The 21,833-nt window shown below is 45.0% G+C and overlaps 1 protein-coding gene across 8 annotated transcripts in view; it reads left to right on the forward strand.

The window, feature by feature from the left end:
* Positions 1-21,833, forward strand: part of LOC134354045 (sodium-dependent neutral amino acid transporter B(0)AT2-like) — a 49,642-nt gene that overhangs the window by 19,029 nt on the left and 8,780 nt on the right. For 6 of the 8 annotated variants that reach the window (XM_063062748.1, XM_063062750.1, XM_063062749.1 and 3 more), the window contains 6 exons: positions 7,752-7,995; positions 12,839-12,996; positions 13,880-14,006; positions 14,136-14,311; positions 15,684-15,794; positions 21,474-21,715. In XM_063062748.1, coding sequence (XP_062918818.1) covers positions 7,809-7,995; positions 12,839-12,996; positions 13,880-14,006; positions 14,136-14,311; positions 15,684-15,794; positions 21,474-21,715 — 1,001 coding nt within the window. In that variant the 5' untranslated portion in view covers positions 7,752-7,808. The remainder of the gene's footprint in view (positions 1-7,751; positions 7,996-12,838; positions 12,997-13,879; positions 14,007-14,135; positions 14,312-15,683; positions 15,795-21,473; positions 21,716-21,833) is intronic. The other 2 variants (XM_063062753.1, XM_063062752.1) reach the window with 1 other exon arrangement.

Genomic DNA, 21,833 nt, shown 5'->3' on the forward strand with positions numbered 1-21,833 from the left:
TTACCTGGTGTCTCTCGGTCCCTCTCTCCAATGCCCGTTACCCGGTGTCTCTCGGTCCCCCTCTCCAATGCCCGTTACCCCGTGTCTCTCGGTCCCTCTCTCCGATCCCCTTTACCCGGTGTCTCTCGGCCCCTCTCTCCAATGCCCATTACCCGGTGTCTCTTGGTCCCTCTCTCCGATACCCGTTACCCGGTGTCTCTCAGCCCCTCTCTCCGATACCCGTTACCTGGTGTCTCTCGGTCCCTCTCTCCAATGCCCGTTACCCGGTGTCTCTCAGTCCCTCTCTCCAATACCCGTTACCTGGTGTCTCCCGACCCCTCTCTCCGATGCCCATATCCCGGTGTCTCTTGACCCTTGTCACTAATGCCCGTACCCAGAGCATGTGACGCTAGTTGTTGTGTTTTGAAGTCTTCACATACCTGGTGTACACCTCAGTATTTAGATAGTAAACAGGTAAAATAATAATACTATTTAGAAATTATGGTACTTTTCAATTGTCTTTTTAAAAAATTAATAATTTTTGAACAGGTTTTCTATAATGCTTCGTTTATTTCGGTCCGTCCCCGTTATACTTTTATTAACAGTAAAACAATGAACACGTGTAAATAAGCAATAGAACTCATCATTTTTCTTTTTTTAAAAAGTCCATAATTATTGTTATTAATCCATTAACCTATGATAATCTCTGCTCAGAATTACCATGGCACGTGAGCAAATTTTTAATTGCTGATTTGGGCTCGGTCTCAAAAGGGTTCACCGTCCCAATCTGTGCCATCTCTACCACGTCTCTATCCGCTCCTTCAGAGCAGATTTACCCACTGGCATGTCTCTGTCACCCTCTTCTAGGAGATCACTGCACAATGTTCGCTGTCTTTCACCTTTCTTGGGTCCCTACTGTAGGAAGAATCGGTGTTATCACAAGCATCGCTTTGCTTCCCACTCTACCTCTATGTCCAGCATTCCCTCTAATTGTTTTTTTACAGCTACATGGACCAACCATTGCTCTGAGAAGGAAATTTTCACACGGCCTGAAAGTTCCATGGCATTTTAATATTAGCATCATATTTTTAAAAAAGGGAAATTCCAGCTGCGTGGCAATGAAGGCTATGTGTGTGGGAGCATTTCTGTTACTGCACGGCCACGCAGAGTGAAAAGTGTTCTAAGCCCAGTCTGTCTCTGTCCTCCTATGTACTCCTCCATGGACCCTTCCCCATCCCTTGATTCTTTCCCCACTGTTTGCCTCTCCCTCCACCTTTTGTGGTATCTATTCATCAGCAGGTATGTACCTCTCCTGCCTCTCATTAAGTGTATATTGTCTGGTGTCTCCACTCTTTTCAGTGAGTTATTTGTGCAAAGACTGGTGAAACTGACCACCTCTCTCATGGCTATTTTTATTCACAGTTGTCTTTCAGTTCCTTCTGTGTCCCTGGGGATGTGCGGCTGAAGTACTCACTTACTGGTAAAAGAACCCCAAACTAGATTCAAAGATTGAAAGTGCATTCATAATCGAAGATTGTATAAATTATTCAACCCAGAGATTTGTCTGCCTAGGGGCAGCCGCAAAGCAAGAAACCCAAAAGAACAAAATTTAAAAAAACAAAGACCAACCTCCAATGTGCAGAGAAAGAGGGAAAAAAAACCACAAATCATGCAAACAATAAAAGCGAGCAACGACAACAGCATTCCAAACCAAGTTAAGTCCTTAGATCCAAATCCCCAGAGTAGGCCCAAAGCTTCAACATCCGTTCATCGTGTTAACGGTGCAAATCGTTGCAAAGTTCGCAGACATGAAGCACTGTAGCCGAGGGCAGTCTCGCAGCCTCAGTGCCATGGAGAGAGGAGCCCCCAGTCTATCTGGGCTGGTGTTTAAATTGTCCAAGCAGCAGATCGTACCTCACATAGGACCCATGGCGAATTGCTCCAGGTCTCGAATATGCAGCCCAGCGATCTGCTTCGGGCCTAGACTTCGCTGCCAAAGAATCCGTTCTCAACCTCTCCGAACACTCTGCTTTTCCAGTCTACCTGAGCTGGTGTTTAAACTAATTATATTGCCTTTAACATACTCCATATTCACAGTGCAGTTCATGGGAGTGTTATCAGGCAAGATTAAATAAGTGTAAGTGTAGATGGTTAAAAGATTGTGTGTCTGTGTAAAGAACATCAAGTCTCAGTAGCTAAAAGCACAGTAACTAGTGCAGGAGAGTCTAAAGTTCAGGCCAAAATTGGAAATGCGTGTACCAGTAATTGAGTACTTCAGGGCTGAGTGGGCTACAAAGGTGGGAGGGAGCATGCACAGAGAGATTTGAAACTAAGGGTGTCTATTTATTTACAAATATTTAGATACACCACGGAATATCTACACCGCACAACAATCCCTCGATTTAATCATGGGACAATTTGACCCTTTGTCAGGCCCTCCATGGATGCTGCCTGACGTGCTGAATTCCTCCATCATTTCTGTTTATTTATTGAGATACAACACAGAACTAGCATTTCTTGCCCTTTGAGCCACACCGCCCACAATCCCCAGATTTAACCCTAGCCTAAGTCACAGGACAATTTACAATGACCAATTAACCTACCGTATGGTATAACTCAGGAGGAAACCCACGTGGTCACAGGGAGAACGTAGAAACTCCTTACAGGCAGCAGTGGGAATTGAAACCAGATCGTCTGTACTGAAAAGTGTTGTTGCTAGAATCAATCTAATACAAAACTTGTGCTTATGGGTGAATGTGATCTGGTGTGAAGTGTGATAATGGAAAGGTTGACAACTGATGTTACAATGGTTAGTTACAGGTAACCAAAGGCTCTTAGCAGACAGCAAACTGTTGCGGTTAAAGATAGGAAATGAGTCAAAGGGGTTAATTGGTTTGTTATCAGTAGATGGTACTCAATGGTGAGAGGTCGATCCTGCTCTTCATACTGCATGCCTAGAATCAGTGATATGGGTGAGGGGACCAAATGTAATGTAAGATAGGTGGGTATGCAAGTTCTCGTGGAGTACGCAAAGAGATTGTAAATGGATTCAAACCTTTTGTGCCATTATACAGGCCTTCAGCAGTGCTGGCGATGAGGAAGGTGCAGAGGCTTCAGGGGAGTGTAGATCAGGCCATGACGTAAGGAAGAGAATTAGTCCATTCGGCCCATCGAGTCAGCTTCTCCATTCGATCATGGCTGCTTTACTTTTCCTCTCAATTCTATTCTCCAGCCTTTTCTCTGTAACCTTTGACGCCTGTACTAATCAAAGGTCTCTCAACCTCCTAGTGACTTGGTCTTCACCGCCATCTGAGCCTAAGTGAATCTGCAAGGACTTGGAAGATAGAATATAAGGTGGAAAGTAATGTGAGGTCATCCACTTTGGTAGAAAGAAGATGGGCATGCTGTTTTTTTTAAATGATGTGAAGTTGAAAGGTGTCGATAATTCAGTGGGATTTAAGTGACCTTGTTTACAAATCACTGAAGGTGAATATGTAGCAAGCAATCAGGAAGACAAACAGTATGTTGGTCTTTGTTGGAAGAGATTTTGAGTATGGGAGCAGTGTAGCCTCAGTTGTAGCAAGAACTAGGCCTCAATCCTCAAGTTTGCCTGCTGCTGCCGGCCAGGTGAGGGACGCAGAAACACGGCAGCAGAGTTGAACTTAGCTGGGCCTGGTCTTGCCTGTCAGTGCTGCCTCTAGTGTTCGAGCAGTGGAATGACAGGCTGGATTGCATGCGTCTGTACACTGCCAGGAGACTACCATCGATTTCTGGATACTGTCGTTCAGAATCTTGGACTATGTATGTTTTTTGAGTTAGTATGCTTCTTTGATTGATATTTTGAATTATGTTATTTGCTATTTTTGAATGTTTGGCTGCTATTTTGAATGTTTTGCACCTTAGCCCCAGAGGAACACTCTCGTTCGGTTGTATCTATGTATGGTTTGAATGATGATTAAATTTGATTTGAGTATGAGAAAAAATATTGCTCCATTTACAGTATATAGATACCTGGGGTGTTATGTTCAGGTCCAGTTTTTCTGTCTAAGGATGCACCTGCAGAAAAGATTTAGCAGAATCATTTCTAGGTTGACAAATCTGTGCTATGAGGGACCATACTGTGATACTGTGTACATATTTTAGTAGAGAGTTTTAAAGGATTGGAGGCAATCTTAAAAGTTCTCCTGAGCTTGTTAGAGTAGGCCCAGAAGCTGATGGCTTCCCAGGTTTTGCATGTTTGGAATCAAGGATCACAGTCTCAAAATAAGGAGGAAGCTGTTAAGGACAGAGTTGAATAAAACAAAAATCTTCATCCCCAGATACAGCCGGAGGGAGGTGAATCTATGTTATTTATGGCCACAGGCGGCTGAGGAAGCCAAGTCACTGGGTGTATTTGAAGTGGAGCTTGCTAGACGCTTGATTTATGAGGACATCCTAGGTTATGCGAGAAGGCTGGAGAATACGGTAGTAATAAATCAGCCAGGAGCAGACTCGATGGGCCGAATGGCCTGATTCTGCTCTGACTTGTGGTAGATAATCTAACCATGAGGCCTGTGGAGGCTCAGTCGCTGAGACACACAGATCAATTGATTTTTTTCATAGGAAGGGAATCAAAAGATTCAGAATTAGCACAAGAAAGTGGTGCTGAGGTAAAAGACCATCCGTGCTTTTATAAACGAGGGATCAAATGACTTGCTAATATTAGTCAGTATCATTGTTATGGAGAGCACAGAATTCTTAGTTTGTGTTGCGGAGGTTGTTTCTTACCAGTAGCTAGCAGCTCCAACGAGAAACAAGAGCAATTCTTGATTTAGTTAGGTAACACACACAAAATGCTGGAGGAACTCAGCAGGCCAGGCAGCATCTATGGAAAAGAGTAAACAGTCGGTGTTTCGGGCCGAGACCCTTCATCAGGGCTGGAGAAAGAGGATGAGGAGTCAGAGTAAGAAGGTGGGGGGAGGGAAGGAAGAATCACAAGGTGAAAGGTGAAACCAGGAGAGGAGGGGCCTGAAGTGGAGCTGGGAAGTTGATTGATGAAAGAGATACAGCTGGAGAAGGGGGAATCTATTAGGAGAGGACAGAAGGCCGCAGAGAAAAGGAAAGTGGTGGGAGGGGGAACACCAGAGGGAGGCAATGGGCAGGCAAGGAGATAAGGTGTCAGAGGGAAATGGAAATGGGGAATGGTGAAGATTCGGGGGCATACTGGAAGTTCGAGAAATCGATGTCCATCCATCAGGGTGGAGGCTACCCAGCTGGAATATAAGATGTTGCGCCTCCAACCTGAGTGTGGCCTCATCATGACAGTAGATGAGGCCCTGGATGGACATGTCGGAAGGCTATGTTGGGTGTCACTGATGTACAAGAGGCCACACCAGGAGCACAGAGTCTTAGGGAGTGAGGCTTGACAGGTAGAAGATGTTTTAATGGGGGAGCACTTTGCTGGTAGTGATTGTAATTAGATTTAGAAAAATAGGTGTAATGGTACAAGGTTGGCAGGAAGCCAATGTTACTGGACTTAGAAGTGATCTCATAAAAGTGGTCCAACAACAGACACTTGAAGTTAAATCAGTCTCGAAGCAATGGGAGGAACTTATTAAACAGATGTGAGATATTCAGGTTGTATGTTCCTAGTGGAAGACCAGATTGAGGAGGCGTATGAATGTAAGAAAGCCAAATGCCAGGAGCTGATAGAGCAGTGCCAAAGACAGGGGTGAGGGGCAGAGTGTGAGCCTGTAGAGGTAGAGTGTAGATGTTTTGCTGGCTGCTCACTCTGCAGAATCTACTCTCCTCGGCATTAACCAGGGTTGCAAAGAAAAGAGCCATCAGGACCGTCACACAGCCTGCTGGGTTGATGCCTGATCAACCCTGGCTGGGTCGCCTGGGCAAGAGTGTCTGATGTTGAAAGACCCAAACCACCCAAAGACCCCAGATTACATGACTGACTATGTGTCCCAGCCTAGGAAGTATCTTAGCATGGAAAACAGTGTGGGACTGCCTTATCTACGCATGACAAGTGTCTAGGGCACAGGATAGGTTCATAAAGAGGAGCTTTTGCCAGGTACCAAGAGCCTAGTACAATAGAAAACCTGAAGGGTTATGCAAAGTGTAACAGAGAGCGAAGTGGTTATTACTCAGGATGCAAAGCAGCATAAAAATCACAAATTAAATGCAGGATGCAAAGCTGCATACAAATCACAAATATAAATACATAAGATTATCTTATATACAATAGACTAATTGTAGGTACATAAAGGGATGCTGGGCATGGGAGTATCTGTACATAAAGTGACTGACAGGAAATGATAAACTAGTGGAGAGGTATGGGAGCAAATAGGAAAGCAGAGAGAGGGTTTTTTAATTAAGCTATGAAAATAGAGACAAGGAGACATTTACAGTAACAAAGCATTTGGGTTCCTAATGAGTCTTTCATTCTTTGGAAATCTCTCTCTAGCGGGAGGTACCATAAACTGGGTGGTAGAAACAAACAAGAGACGTCAACGATTTACTCTTTCCATAGATGCTGCCTGGCCTTCTGAGTTCCTCTGGCATTTTGTTTGTGTTGGTAAGAACTCAGAAACTGGTTTAATCTCCTCCCAGCAAGGATGCAGTGAACACAAGGCAGACTGTGCTTGCTGAAGCTTAAAGTCATGTCTCTACTGGCTGTTATTGCCACATGACACGGGAAAGAGCAGAGGTTCTCAAGCGAGAAATTCCTTCATTTTAGAAACTTCTTCTCACTAACCCAATCAATAAAAAAAACCTGTGTGTTTGAAAAGTGCTCTCGAAATATGTTTCCTTTCCTGTTTTGTAGGGACTGAAACATTTGATAATTGACAAATCTTTGGGGCAGAGGGACCCCACTCCTCCTCCTCCATTCCCCATTCCTGTTTCCCTTTCTCACCTTATCTCCTTAGCTGTTCATCACCTCCCTCTTGTGCTCCTCCTCCTTCCCTTTCTTTCATAATCTTTTGTCCTCTCCAGTCAGGTCCCCCCCTCCTCCAGCCCTTTATCTCTTCCACCAATCAGCATCCCGGGAAGTGGGTGAGAGAGGGTCTTACTGAACTCCCATTGATGAGAAGATTTAAACTTCTTCAGGGTAGGCATTTTGATGAGAGTTCAGTCTCTCTCTTGCGATCTCTGCTGCTCTCCTTCTCTTTGACTGTGTACTTACCCATCACCTTCTAGCTAGTCCTTTTTTCCATTCCCCTCCCCCACCTATTTATTCCCCTCCCACTTCCTGAACAAGGGTCTTGGCCCAAAACGTCGACTATTTATTCATTTCCATGGATGCTGCCAGACCTGCTGAGTTCCTCCAGCATTTTGTGTGTGTTATTTTAGAAAGGAGTTGAAAGAATACAAAGGAGATTTAAGCAGAAAGATGAGCTCCTTCTTGGTATAGAGAAAGCCAAGCGATACTTAGTTGAAATACGTAATATTTAAAGTCATAGTACGTTGGAAGGGCCCAGTGGTGGGGGGGGGGAGGGTTCAAAAATTAGATAATATAGCTTTAAAGTAATTATTAGAAAGATAAAGAAAGAGTTTTTCATTGGAGGTTGGCAGGAATCTGGAACTCATTGCCAAGAATTATGTTCGAGAATGAAACCTTATACTTGGATGTGTTCCTATCATTGACTGACATGGTGTGATCTTGGTACTGAGATACTTCTCTGCTTTTAGAAGATAGTGCCAGTGGAATTTTCCACTGCTGTAATGAGGCACCTCAGATGTTGGGATTCTAGATCACGCATTGCATTTTACCTCCCTCCCCCCAGCTAGTTGCTTGAAAGCTCGCCGCCACCCGGCTGCATCTCCTTCACGTTTGACCTCTAATGGGAAAGAGCAAGACGGACTCCCAGAGTGTCATTGCAACTGAGTCCAGCACGGGGCTGGTGCTGGAGCAGCCTCACAGACCGGCATGGGGGAACAAGCTGCAGTATATCCTGGCCCAGGTGGGGTTCTCTGTGGGACTTGGAAACGTCTGGAGGTTCCCGTATCTCTGCCACCAGAATGGAGGTGGTAAGTAGCCTGTTACTTGCTTATTCTATGCTCCTCTCTAACTGATGACCTGTTGGACGATTCATGCTTCCCATCACAGTTCTTCTATGGAAACAGCTCACCTCAGTCTAATTCAGAAGCTATTCAGTCATGGCACTCAACTGCCCGCAATACACTAGCTGAAACTAACCCTTCAGTGGGTCATAGATTCGTGGATAGGTTCTTGGATTGGAAATCTACAAAATACACTCGGCTAACTTTTCACTGGTGTGGCACTACACCTTTCAGGGAAATAATTCCTAGTTGCAGGGAGGTGGATGAAACAGCAGGCAGAGTCAGGGATGGGGGATGGGTGTCTACATCACCTTCCAGTCTGCGCAGTGGTAGAATCACAAACCCTCAGCACCTGAATATCTACTTGGAAGAACTGCAGGACTCTGAGCGAAGGTAGGATCAGGTTGACAGTAGAGACATGAGGGAATCAATAGTCACTTCTGTGTTTAACTTTGCAATGCTTCTTGTTACGTACCCCGTAACTGGGTTGCCAAACCAGCAGAAATGGATCACTCAGTTGGAGTCTGGAGTACTAGAACTAAGAAAGTTTTATTAAAGAAACAAGCAACACATTAATCGAAAGGATAATAAATGCAACAGTTCAGCGATGATAAACGCACATGTGCACAGAATTAAGATAACAGCATCAATCAAGCTCTATCGTTGTCTAGGGGTAAATGACCAATTTCAAAATGACTCAAAGTTCAGTCCAGTTAGTAGTTCAGTTCGCAGTAATCGTTGCCATGGCGATGGACAAGGTGGGGGAAGAGAGACATAGAATAGGAACAACTGATCATTCAGAACACGGCTTCACTCACAGACCAGCGAGATGGCTCACAAATAGCTTTTGGGCGGGTCCTTGGTGATGTCACCTGAGGTCACCGACTGTGACCCCTCCTCCAGATGCGGTCGATCCTCTGCAGTGAACCCGGCACCCAGGCAAGGGCGGACACACACCGAGTTCCCGCTGATCGTACCTTTCCACCCTGGTCGTTGTCTGGTACTTCTCACCCACTCGTGAGAAGCGTACCGCTTCCAGGGTCTCGTTACCTCAGGTGGCGTGTGTCCCTGTCTTAGCGAACCTGTCCCTTTTTATCCCCCTGCTGGGGTATCGCCTGTCCATCACTTCAAACAGTTCAGGGTTCAAAGGGGGGAGCCGCTCCAGACAGCTCTCTCTCCCACATCCCTTCATTACACATCTCCAGACGCTGCTCCATTGTTCCTTATCTCTCCTTCCCCTGAGGGCAGGTGGCAGACCAACTGCTGATGCCACTGATGCTAGCCCAGGCCAGCAAACATCTTAATTTTATGTGTATTCTCGTAACATTCTAAACACCAGGCTGAAGATAGGGGGAGATCTCCGTCCAAGTTGCACACCTACCTGAGCTGGAAATAAATTGTCACAAGTCTGAATCCTTAATGTCCCTATCCAATAGTCCAGTAGGAGCACCTTCACCACGAGGATTGCAACAGTTCAAGAAAGCAGCTCAATACCAACTCAAGGGAAATTGAAGATTGGCAATGGATGCTCGCCTTGTCAGTAACATCCAGCTGCTGAGAGATAAGGAAGTACCTTCTGCCGAGTGGGGGACAAACCCAATAAGAGATACCTCCTTTTTTGAAAGCTTGCTTAGTGCCCAAATATTATTTTAGCCAGGGAACTTTATGAAGTGTATTCACTTCTGTAATGGTGGAACTGCAACAGCCAGTTTATCCACACAGAGGTAATAGAACAAGATGCATCATGTGTCAAACCTTGGAGGAGGATGAGGCCGTTTCGTCCCTTGAGCCCACCCTGCCATTCAATTGAACAATGTCTTATAGGGGCATAGAGCTGAAACAGACCATTTGCCTCACTGCGTCCATGAGGACCTGATGCCTCTCCAAGTTTCATCCCGTGTGCCTGCATTAGTCCTGTATCCCTCTATCCCTTTCCTACCTGTCTAAATTTTAAATATTGTTACAGATATTTGCTCTATATTCCCAGTATCTTAAGACTTCATTTCTGAACCTTGGAAGGTCCAGAAGACCACCAGAGTGAGTTCACAACTATCAGCGCCCTTTGACGACATACTTCCTGACGTCACACCTATGCAGCCTGGTTCTAACAGGGTTGAACTCCCCGATTAGAATCTCCCAAACCAGTCCCCGCCAAAGGAAATATTTCTCTCTCTGCCCCTTAAGTCTGATTCACTGAAATGTCCTACTGCTGCCGCCAAAGGGAAGGAGATATCGAAGCCTTAGGTCTCAAAGTACCGGGTTCAGGAATAGTTGTGACCCGTCAACCATCAGGTTCCTGAACCAGTGTGGATAACTTCACTCACCACAACTCTAAACTCATTCCATGACCTACAGACTCACTTTGAGACTCTGCAACTCATGTTTTCAGTAGTATTTATTTATTTGTGGGCCATCCATTTATTTATTATTGTTTATTATTTGTTATTTATCGTTATTATTTATTTTATTTATTATTTGGGACCCGCTCTCAGGGCCTCACAACTGGCCACTTTTTGATATCCCAAGGACATGACCTGGAAGACTAGCACGCCTTCAGGGTGCTAGATTTTCGTGGCTCTGGAGACGGGCTGATTCAGGGCCGGTGCCCTGGCTGAGGCATTGCGGGAGAATATGTAACATTGGGAGTAGCGGGTTAGCTGCCCGCTGTGTGTCCAGAGACCTGAGCCTTTCTGGGCACAGAGCTCGGAAAAAGCAACGCAACAGACTTTTAACATCTTAAATCAGCAAATTGTTTGTTATATCTCCCCTCTTGCTGTGAAACGGGGATACCTCTTTTTCCCTTATTAGGGAGAGAGAGAGCCTGTGGTATGTTGAGTTAGCAGGTGAACAAGTATTCTTAGGGGTACTGCAAGCCTGTGTCTTTATTGATGTTTTGCTGCACGCTTGAGTGCTCGGATGAGGGTGCTGATGCTTTTTTTGCTGATGGGACGGGGGGTTCGTTGTCTTGCTTATGCTTGTGCGTGGCAGGAGGGAGCTGGGGGGGGGTCTTTGGGGTTCTAATGTTTTAATTGTCATTCATTCCTTGGGGCACTCCTCTGTTTTCGTGGATGTTTGCGAAGAAAAAAGATTTCAGGATGTATATTGCATACATTTCTCTGACATTAAATGTGCCCATTGAATCTATTTATCTATTTCTGGATTTTTTTAATATTTGGGCAGTTTATCTTCCTTCATACATTGGTTGTTTGTCAGTTTTTGTGCGTAGTTTTCATAAAACCATAAAATATAGGAACAGAGTTAGGCCACGTGGCCAATTGAATCTGCTCACCATTTCATCATGGCTGATCCATTTTCCCTCTCAGCCCCAATCTCCGCCTTCTCCCCGTATCCCTTCATGCCCTGACTAATCAAGAACCTATCAACCTCTGCCTTAAGAATGCCCAATGACTTGACTTCCACAGTTACCTGTGGCCACAAATTCCACAGATTCACCATTCTCTGGCTAAAGAAATTCCTCTTCATCTCCGTTTTAAAAGGACACACCTCTATTCTGAGGCTGTGTTCTCTGGTTTTAGACTCCCCCACCTTTGGAAGTATCCTCTCCACATCCACTCTTATCGAGGCCTTTCAACAAGTTTCAGTGAGGTCACCTCTCATTCTTCTGAATTCCAGTGAGTAGAGGCCCAGAACCATCAAACATTCCTCATATGACAAACCTTTCATTGCCAGAGTCATTTTCGTGAACCTCCTCTGAACCCTCTCCAATGTCACCACATTCTTTCTTAGATAAGGGGCTCAAAACAGCTCACAATACTCCCAAGTGAGGCCTCACCAGTGCTTTATAGTCTTAACTGTACATCCTTGCTTTCATGTTATAATCCTCTCAAAATGAATTCTAACATTACATTTTCCTTCCTCTTGACCTGCAAATTAACCTTTAAGGAATCTTGCACAAGGACTTCCAAATCCCTTTGTGCCCCATATTTTTGAATTTTCTCTCCATTTAGAAAATAGTCCATACTTTTGCTTCTTCTACCAAGGTGCATGACACCTCCCAACATGTCATTCTATCTGCCACTTCTTTGCCTATTCTCCTAATCTGTCCAAGTCCTTCTGTAGCATCTCTTCTTTCTCAAAATTACCTGCCCCTCCACCTATCTTCATATCGTCTGCAGATTGATGCAAAGTCATCAATTCTGTCATCCAAATCACTGACATATAATGTAAAAAGAAGGGGTTCCAGTACAGACCCCTGTGAAACACCACTAGTCACCGTCAGCCAACAAGAAAAGACTCCCTTTATACTCACTTTTTGTCTCCTGCCAATCAGCCAATGCTCTATTCATGCTTGTACCTTTCCTGTAATACTATGGGCTCTGAACTTGTTAAGCAGCCTCATGTATGGCACCTTGTCAAAGGCTGTCTGAAAATCCAAGTACACAACATCCACAAATTCTCCTTTGTTTATCTTGCTTGTTATTACTCCAAAGAATTCCAACAGATCTGTCAGACAAGATTTTCCCTTAAGGAAACCATGCTGACTACGACTTGTGCCTCGAAGTGCACCAAAACCACATCCTTAATAATTGACTCCAACGTCTTCTCAACCACTGAGGTCAGACAACTGGCCTATAATTTTCTTTGATTCTATTGTATTTATGTTTTTGCCCGCAAAAAAACAAATCTCAGGGTAGTATATGGTGATATATATGTACTTTGAAAATAAACTTATGTTGAAATTTGAACTCTGAACTGTGTTCAGAGGACAGCAAGATACGTATGTGCAAAGCTGTCTTTGTCAGTGAAACCTGTGGACACAGACCTAATCAACAAAATGTAATTCTTGCAGGAGCGTTCCTTTTCCTCTATCTACTTCTGCTTGTGGTGATGGGAATCCCGCTGTTTTTCCTGGAACTGGCAGCAGGGCAGAGCATCCGCCAGGGCAGCATTGGAGTCTGGAAGCACATTGACCCAAAGCTGGCTGGCATTGGATTTGCCAGTTGTGTGGTGAGTGAGAAGGTGGGGGGAGGATGGTGAAGGAACGCCTGCAGGGCCAGATATAGAGGAAGAGGGCGCAGTGCATGTCAGTGAAATTGGAATTACATGTACTAAGATGCAGTGAAAAGCTTGTCTTACAAACAGTTCATACAGATCAAGTCATCACATAGCACATTGAGGCAAAACAGTCTTCAATAAACTTTAACAGTTACGGAGAAAGTACAGTGCAGGTAAACAATGTACAAGATTATAACAAGACAGATTGTGAAGTCAAGAGTCCATCTTATCCTAGGGAACCATTCAATAGACCTAAATGTCCTTGAGCCTGGTGGTACATGCTTTCAGGCTTTTGTGTCTTCTGCCTGATGGGAGAATATCCTGGGTGGTTGGATTCTTTGATTGTGCCGGCTGCTTTACTGAGGCAACAAGAAGTGTTGACAGAGTCCATAGAGGGGAGGCTGGTTTCCATCATTTGTTGAGCTGTGTCTGAAACATTTTTGCAGTTTCCTGCAGTCATGGGCAGAGCCTTTGCCGTACGAAGTGCACTCTACATCTAGACCAGGGATTCCCAATCTGGGGTCCACGGGCCCCTTGCTTGATGGTGTTGGTTCATGGCATAAAAAAGGTTGGAAACCCCTGATCCAGACAGAATACTTTCTATGGTGGACTGATAAAAATGGTAAAGGTCAATGGGAACCTTTCAGCTTCCTGAGGAAATAGAGAGTGGAGACAGGGTCAGTTGGTATGAGGTAACTGGGGTGGGAGGGGTAACTGCAACGTTCCAGGGAGTATGATGGGGTGGGGATGGAAGGGTACAGATGTGGATAGTGAGATTGCTCTGTGAGACCCCCAAGACTGACATCTGCTTTACTTGTTGCCTCTGCCTCCACAGGTCTGTGCCTTTGTCTCACTCTACTATAATGTCATCATTGCCTGGAGTCTCTTCTACTTTGGTCACTCTTTCCAGTACCCACTGCCCTGGGAATCGTGTCCCTCTCTCCCCAACAACACAGGAGTAGGTACGTATCTACACTTAAGTTGTCTTTTCCACACCGCTCTCCCCCGCCCCCCCCCCCGCACAACCAAGTACCTGCTCCCTCACACCACCGGTACTTGCCCTAATTGTTTATTTCCACTCTCTGCCGCAGTGACCGAGTGCAGTAAGAGCTCCCCCACCACTTACTTCTGGTACCGTGAAACCTTAGAGATCACCGGCTCCATCAATGAGAGTGGAGGCCTGGACCCCACCATGACAGGCTGCCTGTTTGCAGCATGGGTCATTGTCTGCCTCGCCATGATCAAAGGAATAAAGTCCTCAGGGAAGGTAACATATGATTCCATTTTCATCATTTCCACAGGGAACTATGGCAGCTCCTGCCAGTCAGGTGTCTGAGGGAGTTATGTTGATTTAACAGTCATCTCTTGAATAAATTGAGGCAGGAGGCACCCAAAAAAATCCCTCTCCAGGGGCTCCAGGAATTCCACCAAAGGAGCAAATCAGCTCCTGGAGAAAATGGGATTGATTTAAAAAAAAATGGGAATGATGAAGAAAGCATCCCATAGGATTTTTGCAGAGCAGAGCGCGAAAGTTTCAGAAGGTTCTGAAAGCTAAAGTTCTCACTAAAGAGAGAAGGGATGAGAGTTCATTGGCAGTTGTTTCGACAGGTAGCCTGGGCAAGTCCATCTCTCTGCTGCTCTGGGGGAGGTTGGCTTATACAGATGGTGAATTCATGGAATTCATTGCCACAGACAGCTATGGAGGCCAAAGTCTATGGGTATATTTAAAGCAGAGGTTGATTGGTTCTTGATTAGTAGGGGCATCAAAGTTTATGGGGAGAAGGTAGCTGAATGAGGTTGAAAGGGATAATAAATCAGCCGTGATGGAATGGCGGACCAGACTCCATGTGTCAAATGCCTAATTCTGCTCACGTGTCTTATGGCCTGTATGAGGAAAGCCAAGAGTCAAGAAAAAGTTGCAGGGAGTGGCTGCAGGCAAACCTTGGAAGGAAGGGTGAGGATTTACAATTCAGTGACCTGCGTAAGAGTGCAGCTGAGAGGAAGGGTGTGCGTCAAATGAATGAGACTGTGTTGGGCAGGGTAGAAGCTGGTCAAAATTGGGCAAGAAGAGAAACCCAACGAATAATTAAGCCCTGGTAATGACACTGGAGGGCCGGCTGGTGGTGTAGTGGTTTCAGCACTGGACTTCAAGGCAGAAGGTCCTGAGTTCAAACCCAGCCGGGTCCCAACCTGAGCAGCAGCAGTGCCTGCGCAGAAGAAAAGCCTGGCAATCTACTTCCATATCGTGCCATGAAAACCCTGTGGACCCTCTGGTCCATGAAGTCACGAAGAGTCGGACTCAACTTAACGACTGAACAACAACAACAAATGACACTGGAAGAGGAGCTGTGGAGTTGGGTAGAGACAGGCAGTGTCAGCGGGGGGTGGGGGGGTAATATTTATTGAAAACAATCAGGTGCAGTATGATTAGGTCAAGGAGTTGGGAATGAGCAGTGAGAGTGGTTGGAACCAAGGGCACTAGAGGTCTGTGTTAGTATGAGGGGTTCAGTGGCCTCTTTTATTCCTACCATGCTTCTAAGCGGGAATATTTTTGCACACACTCACTTGTACTGGGTGGCTAAATGTGCGTTATTCTGGTGAGCAGAGAGTTGTTAACGTCTTTGCCATTCACCCCACAGGTCATGTACTTCAGTTCCCTCTTCCCTTACCTCGTGCTTTTCTGCTTCCTCATTCGAGGCCTCCTACTGGAAGGGTCCGCGGATGGAATTCGCTACATGTTCACTCCTAAGGTAGGGGGAAGTGTTTGTGGGAGTGTAAGAGGGAGGGGCTACAACTTGGACCAGGAAATGGGCTTCAGGTGGTCGTACTGACTGAGATGGTCGGCTGAGGGTTGGAGGCACATTCTGCTCAGTGATGAACTGTCTCATTCCTTCCTTCTCCTAGATCCATTCTACTTTGATTCCCAGGTGGATGAGGTGGGGCAGGTGACCGAGGGAGGTGGAGGGGGGTCTTACACTTTCTCAAATGTGCCTGTTATCAACAAGTGTCACTCTGTGGGAAGTGGAGTAGGAGTCACAACGAACATTTCATTCCTACCCACTGGCATCATTTTCCAAAAGTTATAAATTCATGAAGACTTCAGAGTTACAGATATATTTCCACATCTTGTGTGTCACCACAGACCACTACAGCAAAGAAACAGGCCCTTTGGCCCATTTAGTCTGGCTGGCCTGGTTTTCTGCCTTCTCCCATCTCCCTGCACCTGGACCATTGCCTTCCATGCTCCTCTGTTCCAAACTTAAGTGTTACAATCGAACCTGCATCCACCACTTATGCCGGCGACTCATTCCACACTTGCACCACCCCCTAAAGAAGCTTCCCCTTCAGATTCCCATTAAATATTTTACCTTTCATCCTAAACCTATGTCCTCTAGTTCTAGTATCCTCCAACCTGAAAGGACTGTATGGATTCACCCTGTATAAGATCTCCCTTTATTTTCCTGCGCTTCAGAGAATAAAATCCTAAGCTATGCAATCTATCCCTGGAACTCAGGTCCCAGCAACGCCAATGTAATTTTTCTCTGCATTCTCTGATACCTTTCCTGCGCACTATACTCTAAATTTGACCTCACCTACATCTTCTATAGCAGAACTTCTCAACCTGGGGTCCACGGACCCCTCAGTTAATGGCAAGGGTCCATGGCATAAAAAAGGGTTAGGAACTCCTGTTTTGCAATTTTAACATAACAGCCCAACTCCTGTACTCAGTGCCCTGAATTATGAGGGCTGATGTGCCAAAAACCTAACCTGACCTATTTAACCTATCCCTGTGGGAGAGAGTTAATCAGTCCATTAGACCTGCTATCAGATGTTCTTTGTCTCTTGGCTGAGTGAGATTTAATCGCTGGTTGGTATACTAATGGTTCTGGCTCTGTGCTGTGGTTTTATCGATGGGAAATTGCTTCGAATAAGATAGTGCAACTGATGTAGGAAGTGTCTCAGACTCATTCCAGGAACGTCAGGAAGTGAAGATGGGTTGCAGTGTTCTCAGCCAGGTTTTTGTGACCAAGAAACAGCAATACTCTGTGTCTGTACCGACCCTAGCACTGTGTAAGACCAGGACATGCGAACAGAATTAGGCTATTCGGCACATCGAGTCTGCTCTGCACAGCTAATTTATTCTCCCTGTCAACCCCGTTCTCCTTGTTTCTCCCCATAACCTTTGACACCCATACTAATCAAGAACCTATCAACCTGTACTCTAAATATAGTGGATTCCGGTTAGTTGGGACATCTATTGATCAAGCCAGCTGCTTATTTAGGGCAACTCTTAAAAAAAAACACTAATCAAGAAAATAACCGTAAACAACAGGAGTTCTGCAGATGCTGGAAATTCAAGCAACACACATCAAAGTTGCTGGTGAACGCAGCAGGCCAGGCAGCATCTCTAGGAAGAGGTACAGTCGACGTTTCAGGCCGAGATTCTTCATCAGGAGTCCTGACGAAGGGTCTCGGCCTGAAACGTCGACTGTACCTCTTCCTAGAGATGCTGTCTGGCCTGCTGCGTTCACCAGCAACTTTGATGTGTGTTGCAAGAAAATAATTGTGATTCCCTTTATTTAGGGCACTAATTGGGATAGTAGACTTTAGCTGAACAGTCTCTAACTAGCATCAGACGTGTGCACTTGTGTGGGCATTAGACATTCCACTGTGCTTAGAGCGAACCATTTTGAAGTAGTGTCAATTGTGTGAGCCTGTATTCAAAAAGCAATGATTTTTGTCGCTGATAGTTGGCGAGTAATAAGCAGTAAGACAATTCAGAACTGTTTTGCTCACTGCGGTTTCCAACATTCAGGCTTGGTAATCTCAGAAATGGCTGGGAGTGAAAATGAAACTATTTCACTACATTAACAAGCTATGAACTACAAGAGGTACAGGTATGATCTCCAGAAAGCCATCACAAGGGCGGTGGAGATTCAAATTAGACTGGAATCAACAAGGGATGCTAGACAGCTGTGGTGGGGTTTGAATGCCATAACCTCCTACAAAGTTAAACCTTGTGATATAGGGGACAGCAGAGCTTCGCTTCCAGATGAGCTCAATGCCTTCTATGCTCGCTTTGACCACCAGGACAAGGAGGAACAATTGCACACTCCATGTCTCCCTGTGATCCTTTGGTCTCAGTATTTGAAGATGATGTGCCTTCAAGAGAGCGAATCCAGGGAAAGCATCCAGTCCAGATAGAGTACCTGGCCAAGTACTGAAGACCTGTGCTGATCAACTGGCTGGTGTGTTCACGGATATCTTCAACTCTCACTCCAGCAGTGTATGGTATCCACCAGCTTCAAGCAGGCTTCAATCATACTGATCCCCAAGAAGAGCATGGTAATCTGCCTCAATGACTATCACCCAGTGGCACTTACATCCACAGTGATGAAGTGTTTTGAGAGGCTGGCGTTGAAGCATATCAGCTCCTGTCTGAGTGGCGACTTGGATCTGCTCCAATTTGCCTACCAAAGCAACAGGTCTAGAGCAGATGCCATCTCATTGGCTCTTCACACAACCCCGGAACATCTGGACAACAAAGATGCATACATCAGGATGCTCTTTATCAGTTACAGCTCAGTATTTAGTACCATCATCCCCTGAAAACTAATCAGTAAACTCCAAGATCTGGGCCTCATTGCCCCTTTGTGCAATTGGATCCTGGATTTCCTCAGTTGCAGACCCCAGTCGGTTTGGATTGGCAAAAACATCATCTCTACAATCTCCATCGGCACAGGATGTGTGCTTAGCCCCTGCTCTACTCACTTTACACCTATGACTGTGTGGCTAAGTACAGCTCCAACACCATATACAGGTTTGCTGACGACACCACTGTTGTGGGCCGTATCAAAGGTGGTGGTGAATCAGCAGACAGGACGGAGATTAAAAATTTGGCTGAGTGATGTCAATACAACAACCTCTTACTCAATGTCAGCAAGACCAGGGAACTGATTGTAGACTTCAGGAGAGGGAAAACAGAGGTCCATGAGCCAGTACTCATCAGAGGATCGGGTGGAGAGGGTCAGTAACTTTAAATTCCTGGATGTCACTATGTCAGAGGACCTGTTCTGGACCCATCATATAAATATTTTTTCAAAGAAAGGCCAACAGTTCCTCTACTTCCTCAAGAATCCATGGAGATTTGGCATGTCATCAGAAACTTTGGCAAACCTCAATAGATGTGTGGTGGAAAGTGTGCTGACTGGCTGTATTATGGCCTGGTATGGAAACACCTCTGCCTTTGAGCAGAAAATCCTACAAAGGGTAGTGGGTTCGGCCCAGTACATCACAAGTAAAGCCCCCCCCCCACTCCCCCCAACCATTGAGCACATCTACATAAAACGGTGCTGTGGAAAAGCAGCATCCATCATCAAAGATGCACCACCCAGGCCATGCTCTTTTCTCACTGCACATCAGGCAGAAGGTACAAGAGCCTCAGGACTCGCACCACCAGGTTCAGGAACAGTTACTACCCCTCAACCGTCAGGCTCTTGAACAAAAGGGGATAACTACACTCATTCTATTTCTGGTGTTCCCACAACCGATGGTCTCACTTTAAGGACTCTTTATCTTGTTATTTCATTCTCTCATTTATTGCTATTTATTTATATTTGTATTTGTACAATTTATTCATTGATCCTGTTTACAGTTACTGTTCTATAGATTTGCTAAGTATGCTCGCGGTAAAAGAATCTCGGTTGTAGGTGATGGCATGTATGTACTCGATAATTATAAATTTTACTTTGAATTTGAAGGTATCGACAATCATCTTACAGGTCCACTGGGTAAATTCCCCTGTCAATAATAAATAGAAACTAATACAGTTTTATACTACTGTAGTAGTATTGATAGTGTTCTAATTTGTTCTGCATTTCGTTAAAAACCTAATTTGTTACTCAGTTAAATGGTAGTTTGGCTTTTTTATGTGTTTATAACTATTTCCATGAAACTTTGGCTAATTGGAATAGTATTTAATTGGGTGAAAATGTGCTGGTCCCAATGTGCCCCTATTAACCGGAATCCACTGTATATCCAATGATTTGGCCTCCACAGCCGTCTGTGGCAATGAATTCCACTGACTTACCACCCTCATGCTAAAGAAATTCCTCCTCATGTCTGTCCTAAAGGGGCATCCTTCTGTTCTGAGACTGTGCCCTCTGGTCCTAGACTCTCCCACTATTGGGAACATCTTCCCCCGTCCACTCTATATAGACCTTTCAATAATGGGGCATTATAGAAGAGATTTGCTCTGTCTCTTGTTAGGATAATTCCATTTCTGAAGAGTGGGAGACTGCACTCAATTTCTTGTTGCATAGGTGGCCATTTCACATCAGTTGTCAAACTGCTCTGGCTGGATGGAGTTTTGGTTAGAGGTGGCAGAGTGTACTGCTGTGCTCCCTTACACATTCTCCCTGGACTACATGATTTCCTCAGGGCGTTCCGATTTACTCCACCATCCCAAAGTCATGCAGGTTGGTAGGTTAATTGGCCATTGTAAGTGTGCGGTTAAGGGTCAAATCAGGAGGGCCAGTGGAAAGTTCAGCAGAATAAATTGGACTGAGGGTAGGTGAGTGGTTGATGGACTATGTGTTATTGCCAATTAACTGGCCTCACACTTGTCCCTCAACCACACTTTAGTTAGTTGTGCACAAGGAGAACAGCATGGCCCCTGTCAGCACGCTGTTTTGAAGTTTGAACAAAGAAATGCCGTTTTTATACAGAATCAACTAGTTGAATACAGTTCAAAGTTCAAACTAAATTTATTATCAGAGTACCCACTGTATATGTCACCATATACTACCCAGAGAGTATTGCAGTAGAACAAAATTACAATAGAATCAAAGAAAACACACAAAGACTGAGGGCCATTGTGCAAGTGAAGACAAACTACAAATACGAAAGAAACAACAATAATAATAAATAACTAGAAAATAAATAATACTGACCAACTCGTAACTGTGTACGTTCAAATTCCTGATTTGCATGATCAATCCCCAATCACACTATGGTATTACAGGTGTTAATAGCCAATAGAATTTACACATTAAAGGCCAATAATACTTCAGAACTAGTAAAGTAACTGACCAATATTAAGTGTCACCCTAGAATCCTTGGATTACATCCTTATCTTGTCTCAGTAATCCTAATGGCTCTATTTCAAAGCCCTTTCTTGCCTGGCTGACTGCACACTATCTGTAAGCTATCCTTGCTAGAACTTTGTCTTAGCCCTCACCTTGCCACAACTTCCACGTATGAACCCAAGGAGCCTGTATCTCACTAATAAATTTAAATGACAGTCTAATAAATTTAATTTAAACATTAAAGATTAGCCGATTCTGTACTTCAATCTTCACTTGTAGAGTTGCTGGACATTTCTAAATCGGTTTGGTCTCCTGACTTCAGATTATTTGCATCTTTTGCAGATTGAAATTTTGGTGGACACACAAGTGTGGCGCCAGGCTGCAACGCAAGTCTTCTTCGCCCTGGGTCTGGGCTTTGGCAGTGTCATTGCTTATTCCAGCTACAATCCCCACACCAATAATTGCCATTTTGATGCCTATCTCGTCTCCTTCATCAACTTTTTCACATCCGTCTTTGCCACGCTGGTTGTCTTCGCTGTGCTGGGCTTCCGAGCAAACGTCCTCACTCAGAAATGCTTACAAAGGTACAAGGCATGAGAGTTGGCATATAAAATGGCAACACCCTCCCCCCCCCCCGCCCCCCACAAAATGCTGGAGGAACTCAGCAGAACGGGCGGCATCTATGGAAAAGAGTAAAACAGT

Source organism: Mobula hypostoma, chromosome 11 (assembly GCF_963921235.1).
Source record: "Mobula hypostoma chromosome 11, sMobHyp1.1, whole genome shotgun sequence".
NCBI lineage: Eukaryota > Metazoa > Chordata > Chondrichthyes > Myliobatiformes > Myliobatidae > Mobula > Mobula hypostoma.